The 24,984-nt window shown below is 35.8% G+C and overlaps 1 protein-coding gene across 1 annotated transcript in view; it reads right to left on the bottom strand.

The window, feature by feature from the left end:
- Nucleotides 1-850: 850 nt before the first annotated feature.
- LOC131427488 (facilitated trehalose transporter Tret1-like) overlaps nt 851-24,984 on the bottom strand; it is a 48,464-nt gene continuing 24,330 nt past the window's right edge. The window contains exons 2-6 of the mRNA XM_058590720.1: nt 2,590-2,953; nt 2,178-2,524; nt 1,892-2,106; nt 1,628-1,828; nt 851-1,557 (exon numbers count right to left, since the gene is read on the bottom strand). Of these exons, the coding sequence (XP_058446703.1) occupies nt 1,321-1,557; nt 1,628-1,828; nt 1,892-2,106; nt 2,178-2,524; nt 2,590-2,953 (1,364 nt within the window). The 3' untranslated portion in view covers nt 851-1,320. The remainder of the gene's footprint in view (nt 1,558-1,627; nt 1,829-1,891; nt 2,107-2,177; nt 2,525-2,589; nt 2,954-24,984) is intronic.

Raw genomic sequence — 24,984 nt, 5'->3', positions numbered from 1 at the left:
TTGATCGTCACTAGCCAGTTAAGAATGCAATTATGCGAGAAAAATGTGTGTGGAGCACGCTCACGGGAGAGTCTTTGATGTTTAGGTGGCACATGAGAGAGCAAAATGTGTGCAATTTGAGAGAGCTTAGCAACACTGCTGCCCACGTGTTTTCTTAAGCGGTAAGAACTGTTTTAGTTATTGGTTAAGTTGGAAGCTTTTATGATTTTGACTCAATTACAACAAAATCCGGGAAATAGATGATGCCGTAATTCTGTAACGTCAACTGTTCATTTTTGCTTTTCATAAATCGATTGATTCTAATTCCCAAGAAATGGTAGATCGTTACATTTACACAATTAAAAAAACCTATTTGGTTGAATTGCTGTATTGGTTGTACTTCGATTGAATGTGTTAAAGATCTTGTTAACTATAAGTAGTTGCCAAAGCATCCCGTTGCAATAAAAAAATTTACGGATTTTAGTTCCCTGAAAACAGTGTATTGTTCGTTGAAAAACTCAGCTCTTGAATATTGCTCAGTAGTATCAAACCCTAACTACCTCAATGGTGTCAATCGGATCAACCAGAAACAACGCAGATTTTATCGTTATACTTTGTGCCGGAAATATCCACTACGGGTGCCGTGGTGTGACTGTTGAAAAACGGAAAAGCAGTTTCCTCCGCTATTGCTTGATGAATCGTCATGAAAAAAAAACCTCAGTTTGCTTGTAACATTTTTCTGTTTCTTTTTCATGACGTGCTATACGATCTTATTTTTCAATGATGTCTAAATTGTGTCTGTTTATTAAATTTAAACAAAATAAACTTTTTTTTTGTTTTTTTTTCGAAATTTTATTGAAACAATTCGTTTTACTATAAAACAGGAACTATGCGATTTGGCCTCGTCATAAATTATGATAAAATTGAATAAGTTAACTTCTAACTAATAATAATAATGAGACAAAATCACAAATTTTCTTTGCATATTTCATGCTAATACGTGTTCATCTTAAAACTGTTACTACTAAGTGCAGTTTCACTCCATGTTACAATGACTCGTACACTAACTGTAAGCTCAATGAAGTAAAAAGTTTGCAATTTCACTGTACATTTTTGGAAATTAAATGTAAAACTATGAATTCTGTTATTTAAAAGTTATCACTGTATCGAGTTCTAATAAAGGATGCACTAGCCATGATAGTTTAAAACCACTTTCGGTACCATTCAAAATTCATGGATGATATGATTTTGCAACAATGCACTGATATTTATAACCTACTGTTGATTTGCTTAAAATGGCACGTTTACGAGAAATGCACGATATACCCTGCTTAAACTAATTTAACTTTCATTTTTACTTCTATTACCCATTGCCAGCGTAATCTCATCTATGCTTTTGCCTCTGGTTTCCGGAATGAAGAATGCGTTGAAGAACACTCCAAATGCACAGCATCCGGCAAAGGTCCACATGCAACCGTGCATTCCAAGAACTTCCACTATCACAGGGAAATATTTCACCACTATAAAGCTGACCACCCACAGGAAGGTGGTACACAGTGAACCGGCGAAACTTCGAAGCTGAGTAGTAGAAATACAGAAAAGGAGTCTAGACATTTTTGTTTACATCGGCACTAGTAAGTACTCTTACCTTTTGTGGGAGAATTTCCGACAAAATCACAAACGTCAACGGCAACATACCAACTGAGGCTATGAAGATCACGAACGACAGACTGGCCACGGGAAGCCAGCTGATTACACTTACGTCGAATTCGTTCACTTTAAGATAGGCATGAACTCCCATCGCTGTCAGGCCGACGGCTGCCCCAAATGTGGTTACAATGTATAGAATCTAACCAAAATCAAACACAGAATAAGTTATGGATATGCTGAGTGTCGGACAGATAATAATTACTTTTCTCCTACAACGGTCTACAACAAGCGTGGACACATACGACCCGGCAATTTGAATCCCACCGACTATCATGGCAGAAACGTTAGGATCCAGACCAGTGTTAGCATCGGCGAAGATTTGTGCCGTGTAGTTGATCAGGGCGAAGCATCCAGACAATTGGTTCAGTGCGACGAGTACTATTCCGATGATAATCGCTTTTTTCGTGGCAAATGGCGCTGAAAAACAAATCAATAGTTATCAATTCTAACTAATAAAAAAGGAAAAGAGATTTTCCAGAACAACTCACCAAAATCAGCCCACTTGATGGACGAATCGTCGCTAGAGTCCTTTCCGCGGATAGAAATCTGGCTCATCAACTTGGACATTTCATCCTTTAGCGCCATCACATGATTTGGGGATGAAGTATATCCTCGTAAATATTTCAGCGCCGATTCAGCCGACTCAATTTTATTACATCGAATCAAGTGTTGTGGTGTTTCCGGAAACCGAATGAAGCACAGTAAAAACAGGATCGGTAAGAATATAAGAATGTAGGACGTGATGTGGTACGACAAGTAGGTTCCTATGACGAACGATACCAGTGTTCCCAAGTTGATGAACAGGATGAAAAAGGTTCCCAGAGAGCCTCTTATTCTGTAACAAAGCAAACCTCAATCAACATAGTTTCATCGCCTTTGTAGTTCCGTTGCTTAGCAAACCTGTCTTCCGAAATCTCCGTCACATAAAGTGGAACCAGTAGGAACACTCCAGCAGCTCCAAGGCCGGCCAGCAACCGTCCAAGGTACAGGATTTCAACGTATCCACCGAATGCAACGCACGCCCAGAAACCGACTAGTGGCAGGGCGGCGATGCATAGAGAAAATTTTCTTCCAAATTTATCGGCCGACCATCCGAACAAAAGTGTTCCAAAGATGGCTCCAACGCATAGCAGTGACGCGATCCACGTGGCTTGAATATCCGTTACTGGTCCGGTGCTGAGTGGCGAATCGGTGGAAATCAGTAGCGGCAGAAACGGTGACAGCCATCCGATGGCAGTTCCTTGTGACAGCGAGATTATATTGACTGAAAGATGTGGAAGAAAATGAAACAGTGATCATAAAATAGTGTAAGTTTAATAATAAAAAATAATGCGTGAATAAATTAAGGATTAACGATATAATATACTCATCAAAGCTCATTTCAGGTGCAACAATTCACAAAGAATTATTCAACAAATTCTGATATCTCCGAAGTTATTCAAAGACTCTGCAATCGGAAACTGTGAACCAATATGATGGAATTTTCTTTCCTGCTCTATAATCTTAAAATCAGAAAAAATAGTGATTTTCCTTTTCTAGGTGTTGGTATATGACTTCGAGTACTAGGCTCTCATTAAGTTCTTTGCAAGCCCGGGACCTGAAGAAGTTCATGGTGTCATAGTGTCAGTAGGATTGCAGCTCTTAGGTGTGCCCTGTAATTGTATTGGATACTAAGAACCAGCAACGAAGTTTGTTCATAACAGAAGAAATCAATTCTTAAAAGGAGCGGAGTAACCGTTTCTTTGAAATTCATTCATTTGACAGAAGGACATTTCCCCGAAAGCTGTTTCGCCAAGAGCGAAATCCAATAGTCTCTTAAATGAAGACGGCTGTTTCACTATCCGTGGTTCGACCACACACCTAGAAAAATCGTGTAAATATACGTCTTTTGAGACCGACATATATGTATGAGCATCAACAATGTCTCAATTTTACTGTAAATCTAATTCATATTTAATGTATTCTGGCATATTTTTAAGTGCCAAAACATGTAAATTTACACGTTTGCTTGAAGGTGGGGTTTGTTTTTTTGTATATTTATATCATTCTTGTACAATTCTGTTGTTTCATGAATTACTTTCTTATGAATTGTGTCATATGTGGATTTGCGTCACCTGTAAATTTCACAACTTTTTGCTGTACACTTATTCTTAAAATATCTTAATGTTTCGCTGCTGAAATTCGAATATACCCTATAGTTCCTCCTTGAAAACATTTTCAAACAGTGCAAAGTGACAAAATATGTGTATTTATTAACCAAATGCTTTTGTTGAAGTAAAAGTGCCAGTTGAAGTTTTGTTATACTAATAATCGATCATGGGGTGATATCATAAGACAAACGTTAAAATATTTATTTTGATAAAGATCAAAACCCGTAATCGGGCAGAACATTTATTTTTTTTTATAAATTTCAGATAATGCACCGCATACATCACTCAAGTCAAGCTAAGATGGTTCACTCGAAGCTAGGTTTTATTGCGTAAGTTAGGTTCCACCGAGGGGCAGTGACGTCGGACAGCACACGAACAAAACGATGCTGTGAGGACGCATTGATTCGGTTTTTTGACGCACGTTTCTAAAGCTCAATTTATCCGTGGCACTTATTGACATTTTCACATGTTGATTTTACAGCAATACTACACAGTTAGAAAAAATCGTATACACCCTCATTCCTGTTTACGGCCGTATGCGATACGTTCGAAAGTATATCAATTTCGTATTCACGTTTACGTTCGAATCAATCACACTTTTAAACATCGTACTTGCATAAAAGCAACGCCCATCAAACTTTAAACTATCAGTTCTGGTACAGATTTTAGTTGTAATTGAAAATCTTTGATATCACTTGTTGTTTGGTTATTTTTTTCCGCTGATTTTGTATCATCATGCTTGTTTACGTCCGTATCGGCTATTCGACGAACTCATACTTTCGAACGAATGCGAACAAACCATTTTTGTTTTCAATCGAATGTGTTCGAGCGCGATTCCTGTGCAAAAGAAGGATCGGTAAAGCAGGTAGCTTTTTAGGAAGATTCCAAGCATCAAGGGAGTGACGAATGCTACATAATAAATAAATATCGTACTCAGGACCAATTTTATTCAAGTCGGTAAAAAAATCATGCATTTAATATAAAATAAAGCATGTTTGCCCATGGCGTATTTTCCATAAAGTACCTAATAGATGTAAAGTTTGATGCATAAAAACTTGGAACCGCGCATATATTCGAAGGCTCGCCAGAAAAAAAAACAGCATTTTACTATACTGCTATGCTTTCTAAATGTTTTATGCAAAACACAAATTTATGATTTGATTTGATTACAAATCACCTTTAGATTCGTAAATTAATTTGTTGGAAATCGGTTAAACTTTTTTCAATGTGTTGGAACGGTTGATTCGCAAGATTAAACTGACGAATCGAAACCACGGCATTTCGTCTATTCGTCCGTAGACGAGAATGCGACTTTTCGTTCGTACGAATGATGTTCGAATACACGTATCTTTTGAGGCTAAACTGGCATACATTCTAGCGTTTTGCATATGGTTAATCACAAGAATTGGACTGATTTCATCAAGGCTTAGCATTTCTTTGAAGAAGTTTACTGATATTTGGATATTTTGCGGCAAACGAGTCGCGTTCAAATTCAAGATTGAGGGTGATAAATTTACGACTTCTGAGACCGACATATAAGCGGCCCTTACACGAGAATTATTAATGTCATTTTTAATGATCACTAAGTAATGATATTCTAAATTTGCATGGAGAACTCGTTATTACTGCCCCTTACGCGTTCATTAAAATGATATTATTTTTTAGTAATGATACTCCTAATGATTGTGTAAGGTCCGCTATACGAGCGTTAAAGATGACTAACTTTCACAGTAGATATAACACATATTTTATGCATTGTGATATATTTTAAAAATCAGAAACATGAGAAATTCACATGTTTGCTTGAAAGTCTGAGTACTTTTGGCACATATTTAAATTATTTTTGTAAAATTACGTCATTTGACGAATTACGTTTTTATGAATTGTGTCATATATGGATTTGCATCACCTGTAAATTACACAACTTTTTGCTGTGTATCATTGAAAATTTTCGTAATTCAGTAGTTTTCTTCAGTTTATATTATATTGCTTACTATGATTTTAATACTAATTTTACTTTAAATGCATATTTTATTTAGATTGTTATTCCATCGTAAAGCAAAATGTATATGGGGCATTCCACGCAAAATGAGCTACTTATTTTTTTTTATCTAACTATTTTTTTTCGGTAAAGAACTCGAAAATATTCGACACGACATTTTTATTTTAATATGGTACGTGGAATTTTCGAGATACGATTTTTTGAAATTTCGAGTTTACAAAAAAGAGTCTTTTTTCAACAGTCTATACTGCAAATCTAAAAAAGATACAATTTTCGTCCAAGACATGAAATGTGCGCCTTTTCCTTAGCTTTAAAATAAGCGATTCCATGAAACAACCTCTAAAGTTGATTCAATGAAAAGTTGAAGATTATTAAAAAAAATATTCAAACTTGGGGCTAATTTTTTTTTGGGTTTTTTAGTTGAAAAAAGAATCTTTAACTAAATCTTGGCAAAGTATCAGAGTGGAAGGATCAATACTTTCGGATCAGTGAATTTTTCAATTACGATCCGCACACGCCGAGCGTACCGTACCGCAACTCGCTCGGATACGGGCTTAACTTGTCGACACATGTCGTGCCGCAAATCAAATCCTAACTTTGTCAGTTTATTGTTAGCAACGTTTCAGGTAGAAAGCGAGTAAAATTGGGACAAAGGATTTACGTGAGTAATAAAATAGTGATGACATACAGTTTTTAAACAGTTGCAATTTACTTATGAAAAAAAGAGTGAATGGTACTTCCAAACCACACTCTGGAATTTCCTCACGAACTTTACCTAATACACTTCAATCGAAATGATGTAAACAATTTGCAAACTTTAAAAAAAGTACGTTTCATTTCCCACATTGAAATTCATTGAGAACATTATAAACGGCATAATCGTATTGCAAACTTAACGCAATTTCGTCGTTGCCAAGGCTTCGGCCATGGAACCAAAAATTGTCATATGGATATACGGTGTTTGAATTGTAGTAAATCGCATTCGAAAGACGTTTGTCCAATGAATGAAACCACTGATAAATTTTCATGTTCAAATTGCAATGGAAATCATAAATCCAATTATTTGAAATGTCCTGTCGCCACACCTAATTCTTCTAAGGCACTGATTTCTTCAAATTTAATCTTCTTCCTACAAATATTCCTTCAATACCAATCGCTTCTTTAAATGAAGTTGATTTAGGCGATATAGCTGAACATAAAATGATCTACCTACAGGTACAAGATCAACTTTTTCAAATGATCATCCGAATGAATTCGACTTCATCACTTTTTGAAGCATTTCAAATCGGATTGGCAATTCTCAAATAATATTATAATGAATTCCAAATTTAACAGTGATGTTAAATAATTATTTGAATATTTTAAATTGGAATGCTCGATCTTTGAAATCGAGTGAAGATGAATTTTATAATTTTCTCAAAGTTCACAAAATTCATATTGCCATTGTGACAGAAACTTTTCTTGAACAAAATGTCAAATTGAAAAGTAATCCACATTATGTGGTTCGTCGATTTGACAAGTTTACTGGAATGGGTGGTGGACCCGATCAGATGCACATAACAAAATCATAACACAAGTATATCAACAGATGATATGTATTACAATTTGTGTTATTTTGAGATATTTAACAAATTAAATCAGTTGAAGGTTAAAACCTATGATAACAATAAAATAACAAAATCAGTTATGATGTTTTATTTTCGTTTGCAAGACTTATGATAACGTTCATTGATTGGAAAAATGAAGTTCTTCTGTTGCTTTATATCGAAATATAATGATCAGAATTTCAAAAAACTAAAGCAAGAAACCAGATTACTACATAAATCATTCATTTCATAAAAAAATCATTCAACAATTTTGGATTGAAACGATGCTTATAGTTGACTGTGATATAGTGTTTCTGTGTTAAATTTGCTAACTGATTTACTACAACTACTGTTATAAATTTTTGCTTTCGGACTTCTGTAGTTATATCAAATTCAATAATAATTGTGATACAAACGTTTCAAAATCTGTTACGATTTCGTTCCCGCTAGAGACTTTTTTGTTATGAGTTTTGTTATTTTAACAGCTTACCAGCCAAAAATATTTCAAAATTTGTTATAAAATATTTCGGAAATAAATTACTCCATTCTGTTATTACCATCTGATCGGGGAGTTGCCATTTTTGTCCAACGGCAAATTAAACATCGAATTTTACCTTCTTTCAATACTAAAGTTATTGAAAGCTTGAGAATCGAAGTTGAAACCATTCATGGAATTTATTTCATCGCTGGAGTATATTTGTCATTACAATGCACCGGTGAACAATTGAATTTCTTTAAAGGCGATTTGCAAAAACTTACTAGATATCGATCGAAATTTTTCGTAATAGGGGACTTAAATGCTAAGCATGTAAACTTGCGCGACGTGCCATTCTTTTGATAATTCCTCCAGCATCGTCGCATGGCCCTTTTCCATGAGCTGTCGCGTGAAAATTCCACTGTGCAAAACGATGAAAATCATGCTCGTGATGAAAAATATTCGCAAAAAGTTTTACATTTTTGAATTGCTGAGGAGCGCCGTCAGAAAAATAGATGCACTTGCATATATGTGGATAGTATTGTGAAAAATATTGATTAAGAGCTTCGAGAAAAACATACACAGCTATTGCGTAATGTTTCCTGCAATCAGAAATAATTACTAATGTTTTATGATCGATTTTGCTGTTCATTTTATAATCGAAAACAGTGGGGAATACAACCGCTTGGTGGTTGTTCCAATGAAAGCCAAAGAATAGCGAAGGCGTAATTTTCCCTAAAATCGCAAATTATTAAACTATCGTCACTCTTTGAATTTTGTTTCACGTTTTGAAAATATAAAGTTTGTTTCCGAACAATAAGAAAATGCTTAAGAAATTTTCTTGCAGCTTTGCAAAAATTTTCGATAGACTTTTTTTACTTCATTCTTTTTGAAAACTACGTGAATTTTTTCGATATCTGATCATTCTTTGGACATTTTTTACATTGCCCAAAAAGCATTTTTCACTAGGGTTTTCACAAAAAAAGTTGCAAAATATCTTCGTAATGGCAAATACGATAATCGTTGCTAAACATTAATTTAAACAGTTGACTTTCTGAAAACCACGGGAATAGTAACGGCACAGGAAACAAACTGAGATGTTTCCGTTTATTAACTGAAGTCATCAGTCTCATGTTTACTTGAATGGGACACAGACAAACATTGTGCGTCCCAGCAGTACCAGCAAAAACACAGTGCTCTGGTCGTAGTGAGTAGAATTTTGAAAAGCTTATTTTGATTCCTTTCTTTTTCACCTATGAATCATTGATAAACGTCTTTAAGATTCCCAAAAATTAATCTTTTTTGAATTATGCATTTCTTCCCATCAATTTTTACAGATTTCGTGTCCTCTTGACCTGGCATCATAACACTTACATCGTCATGTTCGTAAAATTGTTTGACTTTAATTACTATTTCAGGGGAAAATTATTTTTCTGTAAAATATAAATATTCATGATTTTAAATATAAAGATATCAGGAGTTTCATAAAAAAATAGTTTTTACTTTTTAAACCCGGAATCGCAAAAATCCTTTTTGCCACGAGATTCCCTACTTTCGTAACAAAATATCTTGATGTGTTCATCGTATGCGCTATCTTACGAATACTCCAGTTTTTTGGCAAAACAGTAAAAATTCCCATTCTCTCGAATTTAGTTGCATCTTTTGGATGAAATTGTTGTTTCAATTCGGTAAGATAACCGGAATGCAAATATAACTCATTCTAAAGAGGCAATCGATATTTTAAAATTTGAGAAAGGCAATGTTATAATGTAAGTAAATGTAAGAATTACATCTGTATAGTCACTGAATATAGGCACATTGTCATCATTGTCATCAGTCTCAAAGGATTCAGAATCTGTGATCACTATTGCACCAGGAGAATTTTCCCTCAAAGCTGAATAGTGAAAATTGCTCTTTTTTTGTAAACGGGAAATTTCAAAAAATCATATCTCGAAAATCATATGTCGAATATTTTCGAGTTCTTTACCAAAAATAGATGAAAAAATTTTTTTGGGTGGCTGATTTTGCGTGGAATGCCCCATATATTCAACGGGTGACACTAACCGAGATCTTATGACTTCTTTCAAAACAAACTGTTGTAATGCTTGATTTGGTATTTTTTTAACCGACAAAAAATGACGATTGCGAACTCGAAATATTATTGTAAGAAAAACTATCTATGAATATGTGCACAGAGAAAAACAGCATCCCTTCTGCACAAACGAATACAATGAATTACACAGAAAGAAATAATGAAATTTACACGACATGTAAATCAATAGTAGTATGGAATCGAAAGCTTGATTGAAAACCATCATCGATGCAAAACTAAATTGGATTACATTGAATTTCCAATGAAAATAACTGTATCTTTCTATTAACGTTTAGTTTTGGGATTAAATTTAATTGAAGCGTACAGAATTGTAAAGTAACTTTATGTTTAATTTCCTGCTTCAAATATGTGCATGAAAATAGATGTAAATTGACAAAATATTTTTATCTGTGTACACTCTTAGAAAAAAATAAAATTTACGCTTGACGTAAGTCTAAACATTCCGTAATTTCTCCGTTGATGACGCAATATTACATCTATTGACATTTAAAAAAAAAGTTTCGTCTGTATCGATGTAAGCTTCACATAAATGGACTGTGAAGTTAATGATATGACTTATCTTTACATGCATTGAATTGGGAATGTAAGTGAATCACGACGCTCTTTTTATGTGCATATATTAAGATGTAATTTTGTCTAAGTGTGTAACTATACAAGATATCGTTTAAGAATATGGTTTGTATTATACCTTATGACCAAAAAAGAACCGGAATTTTCATTCTAAAATTCCCGCGCTTGTCCAATCGGTAAACTTTTATTCTCTGAACGTTGGCAAAACTTTTATAAACATTCTGTCAAATTTTAACGCATATCGTACGATTAGTTTTTGTTTGGCGTCTATACAAAGAAGTTGAAAAATTTTCGTGTGGCGATTTTTATAATGGATGAAAATTTAGAACAACTTGCGTGCATCAAATTTTGTGTTGCAAATGGATTTAAGTGTTCCGAAGCGATGAAAATGTTAGAAAAAGCCTTTGGTGAATCGTGTCTAGGAAAAACACCGGCATACGAGTGGTATAAACGCTTCAAAGGTGGTCGTACAAGCTTGGATCTTGATGAGATCCCTGGCCGCTCAACAACGTCTGTTACTGAAGAAAACATTGAATCGGTGAAGCAAATCGTGTTGCAAAATCGTTCTGTACCGATTAGAGAGATTGCTGTGTTGTTGGGCATCTCTTATGGATCATCCGAACACATTTTAACTGATGTTTTGGGTTTGAAACGCGTCGCTTCTCAGCTGGTGCAAAAAAAGCTGAATTTCATTCAAAAACAGCGTCGTGTTGATGTGGCCAAAGAGATGATTTCCAACGCAGACAGTGACCCCACATTCATCGAATGCATCATAACTGGTGTTGAGGTGCGGATCTATGAATATGACGTCGAAACCGCACAACAATCGACCGAATGGCGCTTCGAAGGCGAGCCGAAACCATCCATTATAAAAATCGCCACACGAAAATTTTTCAACTTCTTTGTATAGACGCCAAACAAAAACTAATCGTACGATATGCGTCAAAATTTGACAGAATGTGTATAAGAGTGTTGCCAACGTTGAGAGAATAAAAGTTTACCGATTGGACTAGCGCGGGAATTTTAAAATGAAAATTCCGGTTCATTTTTGATCATAAGGTACATCGAATAGTTGATGGTTCTGGTCAAATAGAACTTTTACAAGATCAAACAAAAACAAATGATTCTGCGACCAAGGTTAATCGATTCCAAGCGAATACAAAGATCATAGGTACAAGAGATTAAAATTGACTTAAGAAGTAAATTCACATCGACCAACAGTACGTGCTTGATATTCAATTGGACAAAAACAATGGTGAAATGTACAATCAATTCTAATCTGAGTGCGATGAAGTTAAATTCGTAGCTTCTATCGGCAATGTATACAATAAGACAACAAGAAAACGTCAACCACAACCGACCGGATCTGAGGAGGATCAAGTCATAAAAGTGTGTGAGATTCTTGGACATTCTTTAGCCACTAAGGAGAATTTCATTCGAAAATGTATGTCGCAATGCGGAACCGTGGAAATTTTTTTTCCATTTCAGTTTTATTTTCAATTTTTCCTCGACTGGAGAGCTCGAAGCTAACATTCGAAACCTAATTTCGATATAGTAATTTTATTTATTTTGGCTGCCGATTTTTGTACCTTAGATAAATAAATATTATGGGGACAATGTAATACATTAAATGAAACAGTGTAGGATGACAGGAAAGTGAAGGTACGTGTGCTAGTATCAGGTGTACAACTTTGCTTCCGCCGTTTTTCGATAGGTGGCTGTACCAGCTGAGGCTGGTCAAAATACATAGATGATAATGCCTTTAAAGTGAGTGTGTACAGTGCCTAACGAATTGTCATCGCCGTTTCAGTGACAGTTATTCTTGTTTTCGTATTATTCACACTCGAAAATGTCTGTTTATGTGTCCAATTCTCACAATTTGCGGGAAGTTTTACTTCTGTTCTGTTACAATTCGAAAAAAATGCAGCTGAAGCGCATCGAATGCTCTCAGAAACTTACGGTGATGCTGCTCTGAGTAAAAGAACGTGTCGGGATCGTGTGGTTTCAGCGTTTTAAAAATGGTGATTTCGATGTCGAAGACAAACATGGTGGTGGAAGAGAAAAAAACCTTCAAAGATGAACAACTAGAAGCATTGCTTGATGAAGATTCGTGCCAAACCCAAGAAGAGCTTGCCGAATCGTTGGGAGTGAGTCAGCAAGCCATTTCAAAACGTCTCAAGGCCCTGGGTATGATTCAGAAAGAAGGAAACTGGGTGCCGTACGAGTTGAAACCGAGAGACATCGAGCGCCGTCTATTTGTATGTGAGCAACTGCTTCAAAGACAAAATCGCAAGGGGTTTTTACATCGAATCGTAACCGGTGGTTCGATACGATAATCCTAAACGCAGAAAATCATGGGAAAGCCCGGGCATGCTACTTCGTCGAAGGCAAAACCGAATATTCACGGCGCTAAGGTATTGATTTGTATTTTGGTAGGATCAGCTCGGTGTGATTTACTACGAGCTCTTAAAACCGGATGAAACCATCACAGGAGATCACATGTCGCAAAAGTGGTCAAAAAGTACCTGGAGACGCTGGAATGGGAAGTCTTGCCCCACCCGCCGTATTCTCCAGATGTCGCCCTTTCTGACTTCCACCTATTCCGTTCGATGGCACACGGCCTGGCAGATCAACATCTTCAATCCTTCGAAGAGTTGGAAAAAGGGATTGCATCATGGATAGCGTCAAAAGAGTACACTTTTTTTCGAGCCGGGATCCGAAAATTCCTGGAAAGATGGGAGAAAGTTGTCGCTAGCGACGGACAATACTTTGAATAATACATCTGTAACTGAGCACACACGCTTTAATACTGCTACTCGTTACCACACCTGCTGAAGTCGAACTTAAAACACGAACGCGAACGCATTTCGGAAGCTTCTTTGGCCATACTGATCGTTAACTATTGATGAAACCTAACCGATACACCAGAAAACAGAATGAGTACCCGGCAATAGACTGAAGTCGACACGAGTGATCCGAAACGGCCTAGATCGAGAAGGTTCTAGCATCAGTTTTGAGGCAGACTTTTCGTGGACCAACTTGAGAAAGATAAAACCGCTTCATAATCCATCTTACGGTGTGATAATGCCACTCTGTTACCATTGAAACAGTCTCATTAAAACATATTTTTTCATTAAGATAATTTTTGACATGAATTGAGTCAGATATTTGAGAAAAATTCATACTAAAGCGTGTTTCATTGTTGACGTCCCAATTTCAGCAAAACTCCAGAAACCGAATGTGTCATCGATAATGCATTTGAGTTTGATCATCAGCAAATCACTAATGGTCGATTACGTAATTTTTTCGATTATATCTTCAGAGCCTAAAGTGTGTAAGCCATGCGATATTCGAATTTGATCAATTATCTAATAAGGGTTTTCAAATGACTTGCTTAATAAAATCGGTTTTGCATTTCCGAAAACTTGAGGGTATAGAAAAATGTGCTTTGTCGGTTATGTCACTTTTGCGATCATATCTCCGGAACCGGAGCTGTCAGCCATGTGATCTTTAAACTTGATCCAATAGAAGCTTTTGATCGAGCCTAAGTTTGTAGAAATCAATTTAACCGTTTAAACGATAGATGAAACGTGAAAAGAAGCACATACATACACACACATATACACGCACACACACAATAGTAGCTTTGAAGTCTAATGGATAAAACATTTTAGACACATTCGAGAAATTTTGAACGGATATTTAAAACATGAAAAAATATATACATGTACACACATACACACGGGAATTTGAGCTGAGTCAAATGGTGTATAACACTAGGGGTCTCCAGGGCTCCGATCAAAAAGCTACATAAAAAGCCAAAACACAGATCTTTTTTCAAGACAAGACAATATTGCAACCATGGCTAAAATCCATCGAATTCACCCGATTCGGCTCCCTCTGACTGTTATCTGCTTCCATATCTCAAAAGATGTCACATAAAAAAAAGTATCACGCTTGGAGATCAATAACGCTGTGGAGATGCATTTTGCTGATCTTTCGAAAGGGATAAAAAATTTGAAAATCGCTGCAATAAGTGTACCGACTTACAACGAATAAAACAAAAAAAATCCTTCCAAAGAATGCTACTTTTCACCACAGTATTCACTCTTAGAACTCGATTGACGTATTTGTGAACTAAACACAAAAATCGTTTAAATTTAAGTCTCTGTAGATGCACATAAAAGAAGTGTCTCAATTCACTTAAATTCACATCTCAAACCTAATAAAAACGAATCATAACAAGGCCTTCACAGCTAGTTTTGCTTCATTTTTACATGTTAGAAGATGTAATACTCTGTCATAAAGGAAGAAATTATGGCATGCTTGAATTTACGTCAAATGTAAGTTTCATTTTTTTTAAGAGTGTACACTGATAAAAATATTTTCATCCTTTTTCATGCACATATTTGGAGCAGGAAATTGACTATAAAGTTACTCCTTAGATCTTTACTTTTCAATATACTTTGAAAGCAAAACTAAGCGTAAAATAAAATATTGAATTGAAAAATCAAGGTATTCTAATTTATTTTTACATCGATGATGGTTTTCAATCAAATTTTTGATTCAATTGATGTCTATTTCAAAGTATCGTGGAATTACATGTCGTGTAATTTTTTTTTATTTTTTTCTGTGTATGTTTCCTGATGACTATTGAAACTCAAAAAAAAAGAATTATGTTGCTACCGTTAATACAAGTCGAGATATTCACGATTAAGTTCTGCCCATTCTTCCATATGGCTAATTTTGAAAAGGCACCCCATAGTAAAGTAAGTAGTATTCACGACAAAATTAACATTGCATAAAAAAAATTAGAATGAATTGAACTATACCTACGTAGGTAGAGCCATGGAAGCTACTAAAAACTACATCTTATCATGCATCCCACTCTTCACACATCCTTCTTATTCCTGCACTGAAAAAATTGTAAATTGTAACAAATTGTAACAAATAATATAAAAGAATTTGGAAATTTGAAAATTACACGGTATGAAATTTGATGAAAACCAATTAAAAAACAACTATATTGAAGCCTTGAAACGCATCTTGGAAGAGGTTCATCCATAGCACTTGAAGTACCTGGTGGAAAACATACTGAATCCCGCACAGATGAAAATATTTTGTGAATTTACATCTGTTTTCATGCACATATTTGGAGCAGGCAATTAAACATTAAATTACTTTACAATTCTGTACGTTTCAATACAATTTAATCGCAAAATAAGCGTTAATTGAAAGATACAGTTATATTCATTGAAAATTCAATGCAATTCAATTTAGTTTTGCATCGATGAAGGTTTTCAATCAAAATTTCGATTCAACTCATGTCTATTCCATGTTACTATTGATTTACATCTCGCGTAAATTTCATTATTTCTTTCTGTGCGTGCAGCGGGTCCCGAAGCCCAACTCCTGTTTTTTCTCTTACTCTAACTAAATTATAAGATAAACATTTACATATGTTCTTGTCGCTGTTTTTGTGTACTAATTCAATATAAAGTAATGCCAATTTTTCATTATTAGAACGATTATTAAAAATTAATTTGAACCAAATTAATGAAATAAGTTGAAAAACTAATTAGGTGGGCATATTATTTTGCCTAACAGTGTTTATTTTTCAAACATTGTGTACAGTTAGAACATACTACTCAGAAAAATATAATGAAATTTACACTACATGTAATTCAATAGTACTTTGGAACAGATATCAATTGAATCGAAAATATGATATTAAGCCATGCTCGATGTAAAATTAAATTGGAATGCATTGATTCTTCAACTAACAAAACTAAATATTTAAAAAAAAATACATAGTTTTGCTTTCAAAGTTTATTGAAAAATGAAGAGCTGTGAAGTAAGTTTCGATTCAATAGCATGCTCCAAATATGTACATGAAAACTGTTGAAATTCACAAAATATTTTTATTTGTGTACATCGATTAGTTTTCAAATAATAACAAAAAGTTCAACTACTTACAGCTAAACGTTAATATAATTATACTATATTTATGAAAATGTTAACACGAACAAAGCTATTTCCTTCAAAATGTTAATATTATGAGTTTGACAGCATGTCTGGGCAAATAGTTCCTACCCCGCAAAAAATGTAGCTATGCTGACCTTATTACGCAAACTACGCTAGAATTAATTAACTTTCTTAATGATAATCAGGGGTAAATCCGGCATGTGAGAACACACAGTAATCCTTCGGTCATGACGGGTTATGAGCTAACTCAGTCCGACATTTATTAGTTTCTTATTTTGCTTGTTCGGTTGGAAAAAATAATGCTCGATACAAACGATCGCTTTTACACCAAGAAAGGGTCAACATCTTTGCAAGTGCAAGTGCTAACTGTGTAATGACTGTAAGTATTCTTAGATATGATCACACTATCAGTGCAGTTTTCTGGTTGTACCTTGACTGGAACAATTGTGAGAAATTATTCTAATAATGCTTGTTGAAAGAACACGATCTTGATTTTGCGTTCATTCAATGATCAGAGCTTCGGTTGACGACATTTTAAGTTTCAGATAATCGAAAGAGATGATCGTTCGATAGAGTAACCCCTTTAGACAGCATATTTGCTCGAAGGCAACAAGCGTTAGCTGTAGTACTTTTTCTGTCCAGTGAAACCAGGTGGACCAGGTTTAAGGCTACTGTACAATGTTTGGTCTATTGAAATTTTGAGATATTTATATTTAAGTAGTCCGTGCTTACACAAATCACTAGTGATTTTTGAATATCACAAGATGTTTTTCAAAAAGCGTCTACTTAGTGGTTTATGTTGAACCGTTAGGTAGCGTTAGCAGTTTCACCTAAACTGCAAACGCACTCAAATCAAAGTCGAAGACGAAACATACAAACAAGACTCAAATTACATTAATTGACTGTCAACATATTCCTTCTCATTCATTTTACTCTTGTTGTCGAAGCTTCCAGAATTCATCGACTATTAAATAACCGTACCTAGTCACTTGAAGTTTTGCTTGCTCAGTTTGTAGTGCCAAGTAGTCTATCTGTTTCATTGTTTTCACTGAGGGTAGTGAGCATAAACATCAGCTCGATAACCAAAATTCTCTCCAACCATAATGATAAATAGTGGAGGGAGGTTCTCCTTTGAGTTTTCAATTATCACCAGCAAGTTAAAATCGATAATTTCGACCGTTTGAAATATATTGAGATGAGTTTCGAAATATTAAAAATGAGAACTGAAAGAGGGAACATTTTATGTTTATTTTGTAATTGATATTTCAGTTATCATGACTTATTTACCTTTCATCCATTATTTTGAAACAATTCGAATGTTTACATGAACCACGAACATGAACTGAATTGTAAGAGATATTTTGTTACTTCAAGAGATAAACTGGCGGTGGTTAAACTGAGCTTCAGTAGAAAGAGAAACTAATGAAGGACGGGATGACACCCATTCGGTGCGACAGCGAAGGTTGCGTTTTAGAATGTGAGGTTTAACGCAGTAGAGTGATCGTCAGTTTCAGCACACATTTGATTTCAATTGAATTGAATGAAGTTTTACAGCACTGATCCTAGCAATGCAATCGCTCACCGGTGAGTCAAATATAGTGAGCACCCACACAAACGAACACACACTGCATAATTACCGAGATTCAAACGCTTCAAATTATTTCCAAAAAATCTATCGCCAACAGTTCTGATTAGTCTGCTAGTTCCCTTAGAGTCAACAGATTCAATATACTCAAGCGAACACGGTGTGCAGCAGATGGAAGAAAATGACAAACAGCAAAAAGCAAGCATACTTTTTCTTGCATGATCTAAATCCTCCCTACACCGAACAAATCAGATCTGCTACTATATCATATTCATATAACAAATCAGATCTGCTACTATCCCGAAAAATAGATAGGATGACATAATTTGCCCTGCTGTGATAGGTCGATTCTAACCAGTTTTTCAATAGTATGCTATTGGAAATACTGAAACGACGTTGCCATACATGTTTAAGTTAAATGTTTCCGAATCAGTTGGTAGTTAAAATATATAAATCCTTCCACACTTCACTGAGTTATTAACATTCAAAATAATGACAAAAAATCTAACGCGGCGAGTGTTCTAATTTTAAATTGAGACCCGGCCACGTATAGTAGCAGAGATTTTCTGGGGACACGTCTGATAACACATGGATCAATAAGTCCCGAGACTAAAGCAGAGATGGCGCTCGTAGTAAACCAGTAACCACGTCTTTCTAGAGTACTAACCTTTGCTTGAAACGGGTCAAAATTTTAAGTCGATCCGACCAGAAACAGCTGAGTTATCGAGGTTGGAGTAAAGTCGTTTTGTAGTTTGTTTAAAAAATGGAAAAAACCGAGTTTCGTGTTTTGATAAACAATGTTTTTTAATGGATAAAAACACCGTGCAAGCGAAACAATGGATTGAAAAATGTTATCCGGACTCTTGTCAATCAAAAGCAACGATTTGTCGGTGGTTCGCCGAGTTTAAACTTGGTCGTACCGACACAAATGACGCGGAATGCTCGGGTAGACCTGTGGAAGCCGTTACACCGGAAAATGTAAGTGAAGTGACAAAAATTATAATGAAAGATCGTAAAGTGAAACTCTGTGAGATTGTTGAGATGACACAAATATCATATGGAAGTGTATTTACTATCCCTTATGAAAAATTGAGCATGAAAAAGTTTTTTTCCTAGTGGGTGCCGCGAATGCTTTCGATGGAACAAAAACAGCAACGAGTCGATGATTCAGAAAGCAGTTTATCGCTATTTACTCGCAACAAAAAAAATTTCTTGCGTCGTTACGTGACCATGGACGAAACATGGATACATCACTACACTCCAGAATCAAAGCGGCAGTCATCCAAGTGGCGCACAGCTGGCGAAAGCCGTCCGAAGCGTCCGAAAACGCAGCAGTCAGCTGGCAAAGTCATGGCGTCAGTTTTTTGGGATACGCATGGCGTGATTTTCATTGACTACCTCGAAAAAGGTAAATCGATCAACAGTGAATCACTTTTCATCAAGACAATGCACCCTGCCACAAGTCGATGAAAACAATGGCGAAATTGAACGAATTGGGCTTCGATCTGCTTCCCCACCCCCATACTCGCCAGATTTAGCCCCCAGTGGCTACTGGCTCTTTGCTGATCTTAAAAAAAATGCTCCAGGGAAAAAGATTTAGATAAAATGAGGAGGTCATCGCTGAAACTGAAGCTTATTTTGAAGCGAAAGATAATTTTTTTTATAAACATGGTGTTGAAAAATTGGAACCATTGTATCACCCTAAAAGGTGATTATGTTGATGAATAAAAAAAAATTTGCAGAAAAAATGTTGTTTCCATTGTTAGTCTCGGGACTTATTGATCCATGTGCTAATAGTGCTTGAAAGTCACAAAAACACCCAACTTAAATCCTAAATCTGTTTCATATTGCAAATGAACTGTACCATAAAAATCTTGTTTTAATCCACCTAGTGCTGTAACTATTTTTTATCAATCCACATGTGTTTTTTTCATGAATATTCTTCGGTTTTCATGACATTATTTTAATGACCGTCGTTTTTTTTTGCAATTTGACATTTTAATCACTCATTACTCTATCTAAAAAGGTTACAATCGATTAAACTTTTCATGATATGTCGAAGTGAGTTCCACTTTAGAATTTACGGTAATTTAAGGTACTTCCAGAGCCGGTATTCAGGAACCAGCATAAACCAAACCGATTCGTATGGCCATATGACGAATAAATTGCAATAGTTTTGAGTCCAACTTTCAAGCTTTTCGGGATTATCATCTTCTATATCGGTTTGAATTTTAAAAATTCATCCTCCTGTAATTCCAGAATCGGAAGTCAGCATTGAATAAAATTAATTAATTTTGTGTGGGACTATAAGTTTATTTTAATTTGAATTTTTTTCTGAAATTCGATTTGGCTTTATTTGAGAAGCCGGAATTCGAAAATCGGTGTAGCCGAAGTCAGACAAATTCACCTGATTAGTTTACATTTGTTTCAATATGTTTAAAAATCAGTATAGACATCTTTGAGAAATCGTAGTACGAGTTAAATTGTTGGGTGCCTTCCGAATCGAAAACTGAATACCACTAAAACTGAAATAAGTTTATTTGGTTGTCGACTATTCAAATCAGCAAATCTTAGATGATTCTTAGATATCATTTGAATCTTAGATCGGTTCAGCCATCTACGAGGAAAATAAGTTACACAATTTTAATTTCGTTTCACATATCATTCTGTAGCTCCGGAACCAGAAGTCGGATCCAAACATAATTCAGGAACCTTGTTTAGGAGCATACGAATTTTCATATGAATCTGAGTTTGTAGATAACGGTTGAGTCATCTTCGAAAATAAGGTAAAAAATTAAGTGAAATTATTTGTCACATACGCATTTGCAGATCTCGACGAACTGATTCAAATGGTATATGGGTGTTTTGTTCTTCCAGCATTTATTGCTGTAAGCAGTTTAAATCAATATAATTATGAAATTGTTCAGAATTCGGAAGTACTGCCATCTTTCCAATATGTCATATTCGAACGATTATGTTGCCAAAAACGAACCGTGCTAAAATTGGTCCGAGGCGAAATGTCATGAAAAATGATGCTGTTCACAGGCTTTTTGGTACTTAGAAACTATTGTATGTAACAGTATAAAAAATCGTGGTTTACGTTGCTCCCAAGCCTTTCTTTGCCATACAGCGCTCAGAACTTCTACTGCTGGAATATGGGGGAAAAGTCGCTTACACAAAAAATTCGATATCTCCGTTAAAAATGGACGGATTTTAACAATCTATGGCTTGTTGAAGAGCTATTACCGTACGGAATCTAAGTCTGAAAACATATTCTGTTTTCAAGGTCAATTGTGACAGATACTGTCAAAAAACTGAAAATTTTGACATAAAACTTCGTATAACTCAAAAAGTAAACATCCGATCTCAAAACCATTCAATAGCGTTCTGGGTGACGGGGAGACCTTTCATTTGCGACTAGTTTGATCAAAATCGGTCCAGCCATCTCTGAGATTTCGACCTCTTAGTTGACAACACACATACAGACAAACACGGGAGCGGGTCATTGCGCCGAAAGCCATTTCGCCGAAAGTCGTTTCGCCGAAAGGGTCATTTCGCCGAAAGTCGTTTCGCCGAAAGGGTCATTTCGCCGAAAGGGTCCTTTCGCCGAAAGGGTTATTTTGAATACAACAAATATTTTTTTTGTGTTATTATGCCTCCTGTATAACTGATGTGACGCAGCCACATAACCGAAGCCAAGATGGCTCGGCGGCATAAAGCCGCCGAGTCGACGCCGGCTGAGTTGGCCGCCGACCCGCCGTCGGAAGCGGCGGCCTCTTGCATACAAACCTGTAACCGCCTCGTTTGCTCGGTCTGCTCAAAGCTAGGTTTCTTTGCTTTAGTTAGGTCCGAACGAGTGGTAGCGAGGTTGGACAGCACACGAATCAAATCGATGTGGCGAAGCCGCATTAGATATTTTTTATTTAGTAAACGGAAAATACCACATACATTTGCTTGGTAGATGGAATTGCTTTGATGATTAGTAGTCAACAAGTTGCTTTGGGAACTCCGTTCTGAGGTTCATGAATCAATCTTTATTCAAGAAGTACAATTGTAGGTCGACAAAACGGGCGTGAACGTTATCATCTTTAATTTGTTTTTATTTTAAATCGATTCCCATTACGATTTTAAGACATTTGCAGGAATCGGCGAAATGACCCTTTCGGTGAAATGGCTTTCGGCGAAACGGCTTTCGGCGAAATGGCTTTCGGCGACATGACCCTGATCCGACACACACACACAGACATTTGCTCAGTTCGTCGAGCTGAATCGATTGGTATATGACATTCGGCCCTCCGGGCCTCGGAAAATTTTTCGAAAGTTTGAGCGAATTCTATACCTATTTTTATATATATAAAAAAAGGTAAAAAACAATCGAAGTGGTTGTGCAAAATAATAGGTGTATTTAAAAAGTAATTAGAGAGTAAGAATGAATTCACAAATAACAACGAAATCAAATTAAAATGTTATTATAGATATTTTGCAATATTAAATATTAATAATTAATGCTGTTTCCTTTATTTTTTATGATTTCTTAACACCGATGAGGCATAGAGTCCACAAGCTTCTGCAAATTATCAGTTGGAATGCTCTCCCAAGCCTTTTTAACTCCAATCCACAATTCTGATTTGGTTTTTGGTTTCGGTGTAGTTTTATTTAATTCACTTTTTACCATTCCCCATAGGTTCTCTGGAGTTGAGATCCGGTGACTGAGATGGCCAGTTCAAAACGTTTATCATAAAAAACTCTTTGGCTGCTTTTGAAGTGTGTTTTGGGTCATTATCCTGTTGAACTGTCCATAATAGAGGCATTTCTTATTCAGCGTGCTGTAACATGACTTTCTCTAAAATTCCTGTGTACACCGTTTGTGTCATGATTTGTTGTATCCAATGAATTGGGCCCAAACCATACCATGAAAAACACTCCCAAACCATTATACAACCTCCACCATGCTTAACGGTTTTCAAAGTGTACTCCGGATGAAATGCCTTATTCTTAGGTCGTCTTACAGGTTTCGAAGCGCTGTCAGACCCAAAAAGGATGATTTTAGTCTCATCACTCCATAAAATGTTTCACCATTTTGAAACTGGCCAATGAATGTGTTCCTTAGCAAATTTCACTCTATTTTTTCTGTTCTTCGAGGAAAGTAATGGAACTTTTCTAGGACGTCTTGCACGCGTCTTCGAATCGTACTGGTATCAACTTTCAATCCAAGTTCGTTTTTAATGTCCGTTGATGAAGCAAATGAATGTTTTTTTGAGTGCCTTACTATTTGTCGGTCCTGCCGTATAGTCGTTTTTTCGCGGTTTACCACGTGTTTCAACGCGCGGACGCCATTTAAGGGCATTTGTTATTGTGCTTTACACATTAGTAGCTGATAAATGTTTTTATAAGTTTTTCCTTCATTCCGGAGTCTGACGATTAGATTTCTTAATTCTGTTGAGCAATGTTTACCTCTTCCCATCGTAACTGTAAACAATAATTACATGATGTTAATTTATTTCTTTCCACTGAAATTTCTCATTCAACTAGCAACACAATAATATTAAAAATAAAATTCAGTTAACATTCACAACGATCATAGCTCCAAACAAAACAAACCTATTTTATTGCACAGCCCACAACAAACTGTTTCTGAAACAATCGATGATTCTCTGAAAATAAAAGAGAACGGCCAGAATTATTTACATCACTGCTGTGCCATAAAAGTGAGCTGCTATAATATATAGGTTGTGTTGGTTGCGAAGTGACGTTATTTGAAACTGTATATGTGATTCACATCTATTTTATTGCACACCAGTGTGCATGTCTAAGTGGCAATTTACAGAGCACAACAAATCACAAGGCCTGTGATGTACAATAAATTTTAAGATGTTGTTCGAACTATCCAGTTTTTTTTTGTCTTAGAAATGCATGCAACGGCAAGATCTGGTGTAGTTTCTAATTTTCTTCAAGTCAACTCTCTGACAATTTTCACAATTTTTGCGCGGTTTTTTAACGCGGTGCGTATACTCCGCGTAAAAATAAACCTCGGTGTGCTGGTTTTGGTTTTAGGTTCCGGAGATAGTTGTATAAAATTCGAGAACGAAAATCACATCTATTTCTCAGATATGATATGAGGTTTGGGAACAGATAGTAGTTCGAGGGAGCCAAATCTGCTGAGCAAGATGGATGGGCAAGTAATTGGAACCCTAAACCGTTGATTTTGACCATAGTAGCGAAACTCATATGTTTTAGGTAAAACCGTTTCACAGCGATTTTGTTCTTCAATCGATCCATAATTGCATGCTACTACTTGCATTGTTTGGAAGTACTCCTCCAAAAGTATACAATGACAATTCCATTATACCGACATCGTGATATTACCGACCCATTGAGCCTCCTTTGAGGCACTCGTGCCGCTTGAAAGCACTCGTTCTGACTCTAGTCCATTTCGGGTTATCATTCTATTCTCTAGATCCAGCCAAACATGTTTTCGATTTGCCCTTGCGCTCTTTTTTTTAGTCCAAAATTAGTATGGCAGGATATCTTTCTCATCTGCCGCATCTTGCCCAACTAGGACAGCCTCGCGAACTTTCTCTTTTCGGTCATCCAGTCAAAATTTTATGTATTATTATCATACTCGTTTATTTGTCTCCTGTTTTAACCTTCATTTTATGCATGGTTACTGTCAGTGGTAGTGGAGTTTTGACCATCATGAAACTTTTAAAACCACTATTTCATGGTGTAAAGAGCAGGATTAAAAACCCATAATATTCATCAAACTTTTTTTTTGTTCTGGTTTCTTATTTCGGCAAGATGTTCCTCTCATAGAAAAATAAAGTGAACG

The sequence above is a fragment of the Malaya genurostris genome, chromosome 2 (genome assembly GCF_030247185.1).
Source record: "Malaya genurostris strain Urasoe2022 chromosome 2, Malgen_1.1, whole genome shotgun sequence".
In the NCBI taxonomy this organism is placed as follows: Eukaryota; Metazoa; Arthropoda; class Insecta; order Diptera; family Culicidae; genus Malaya; species Malaya genurostris.
The sequence above is the reverse complement of the archived record's forward strand: the minus strand, read 5'-3'. Positions and strand labels throughout refer to the sequence as shown.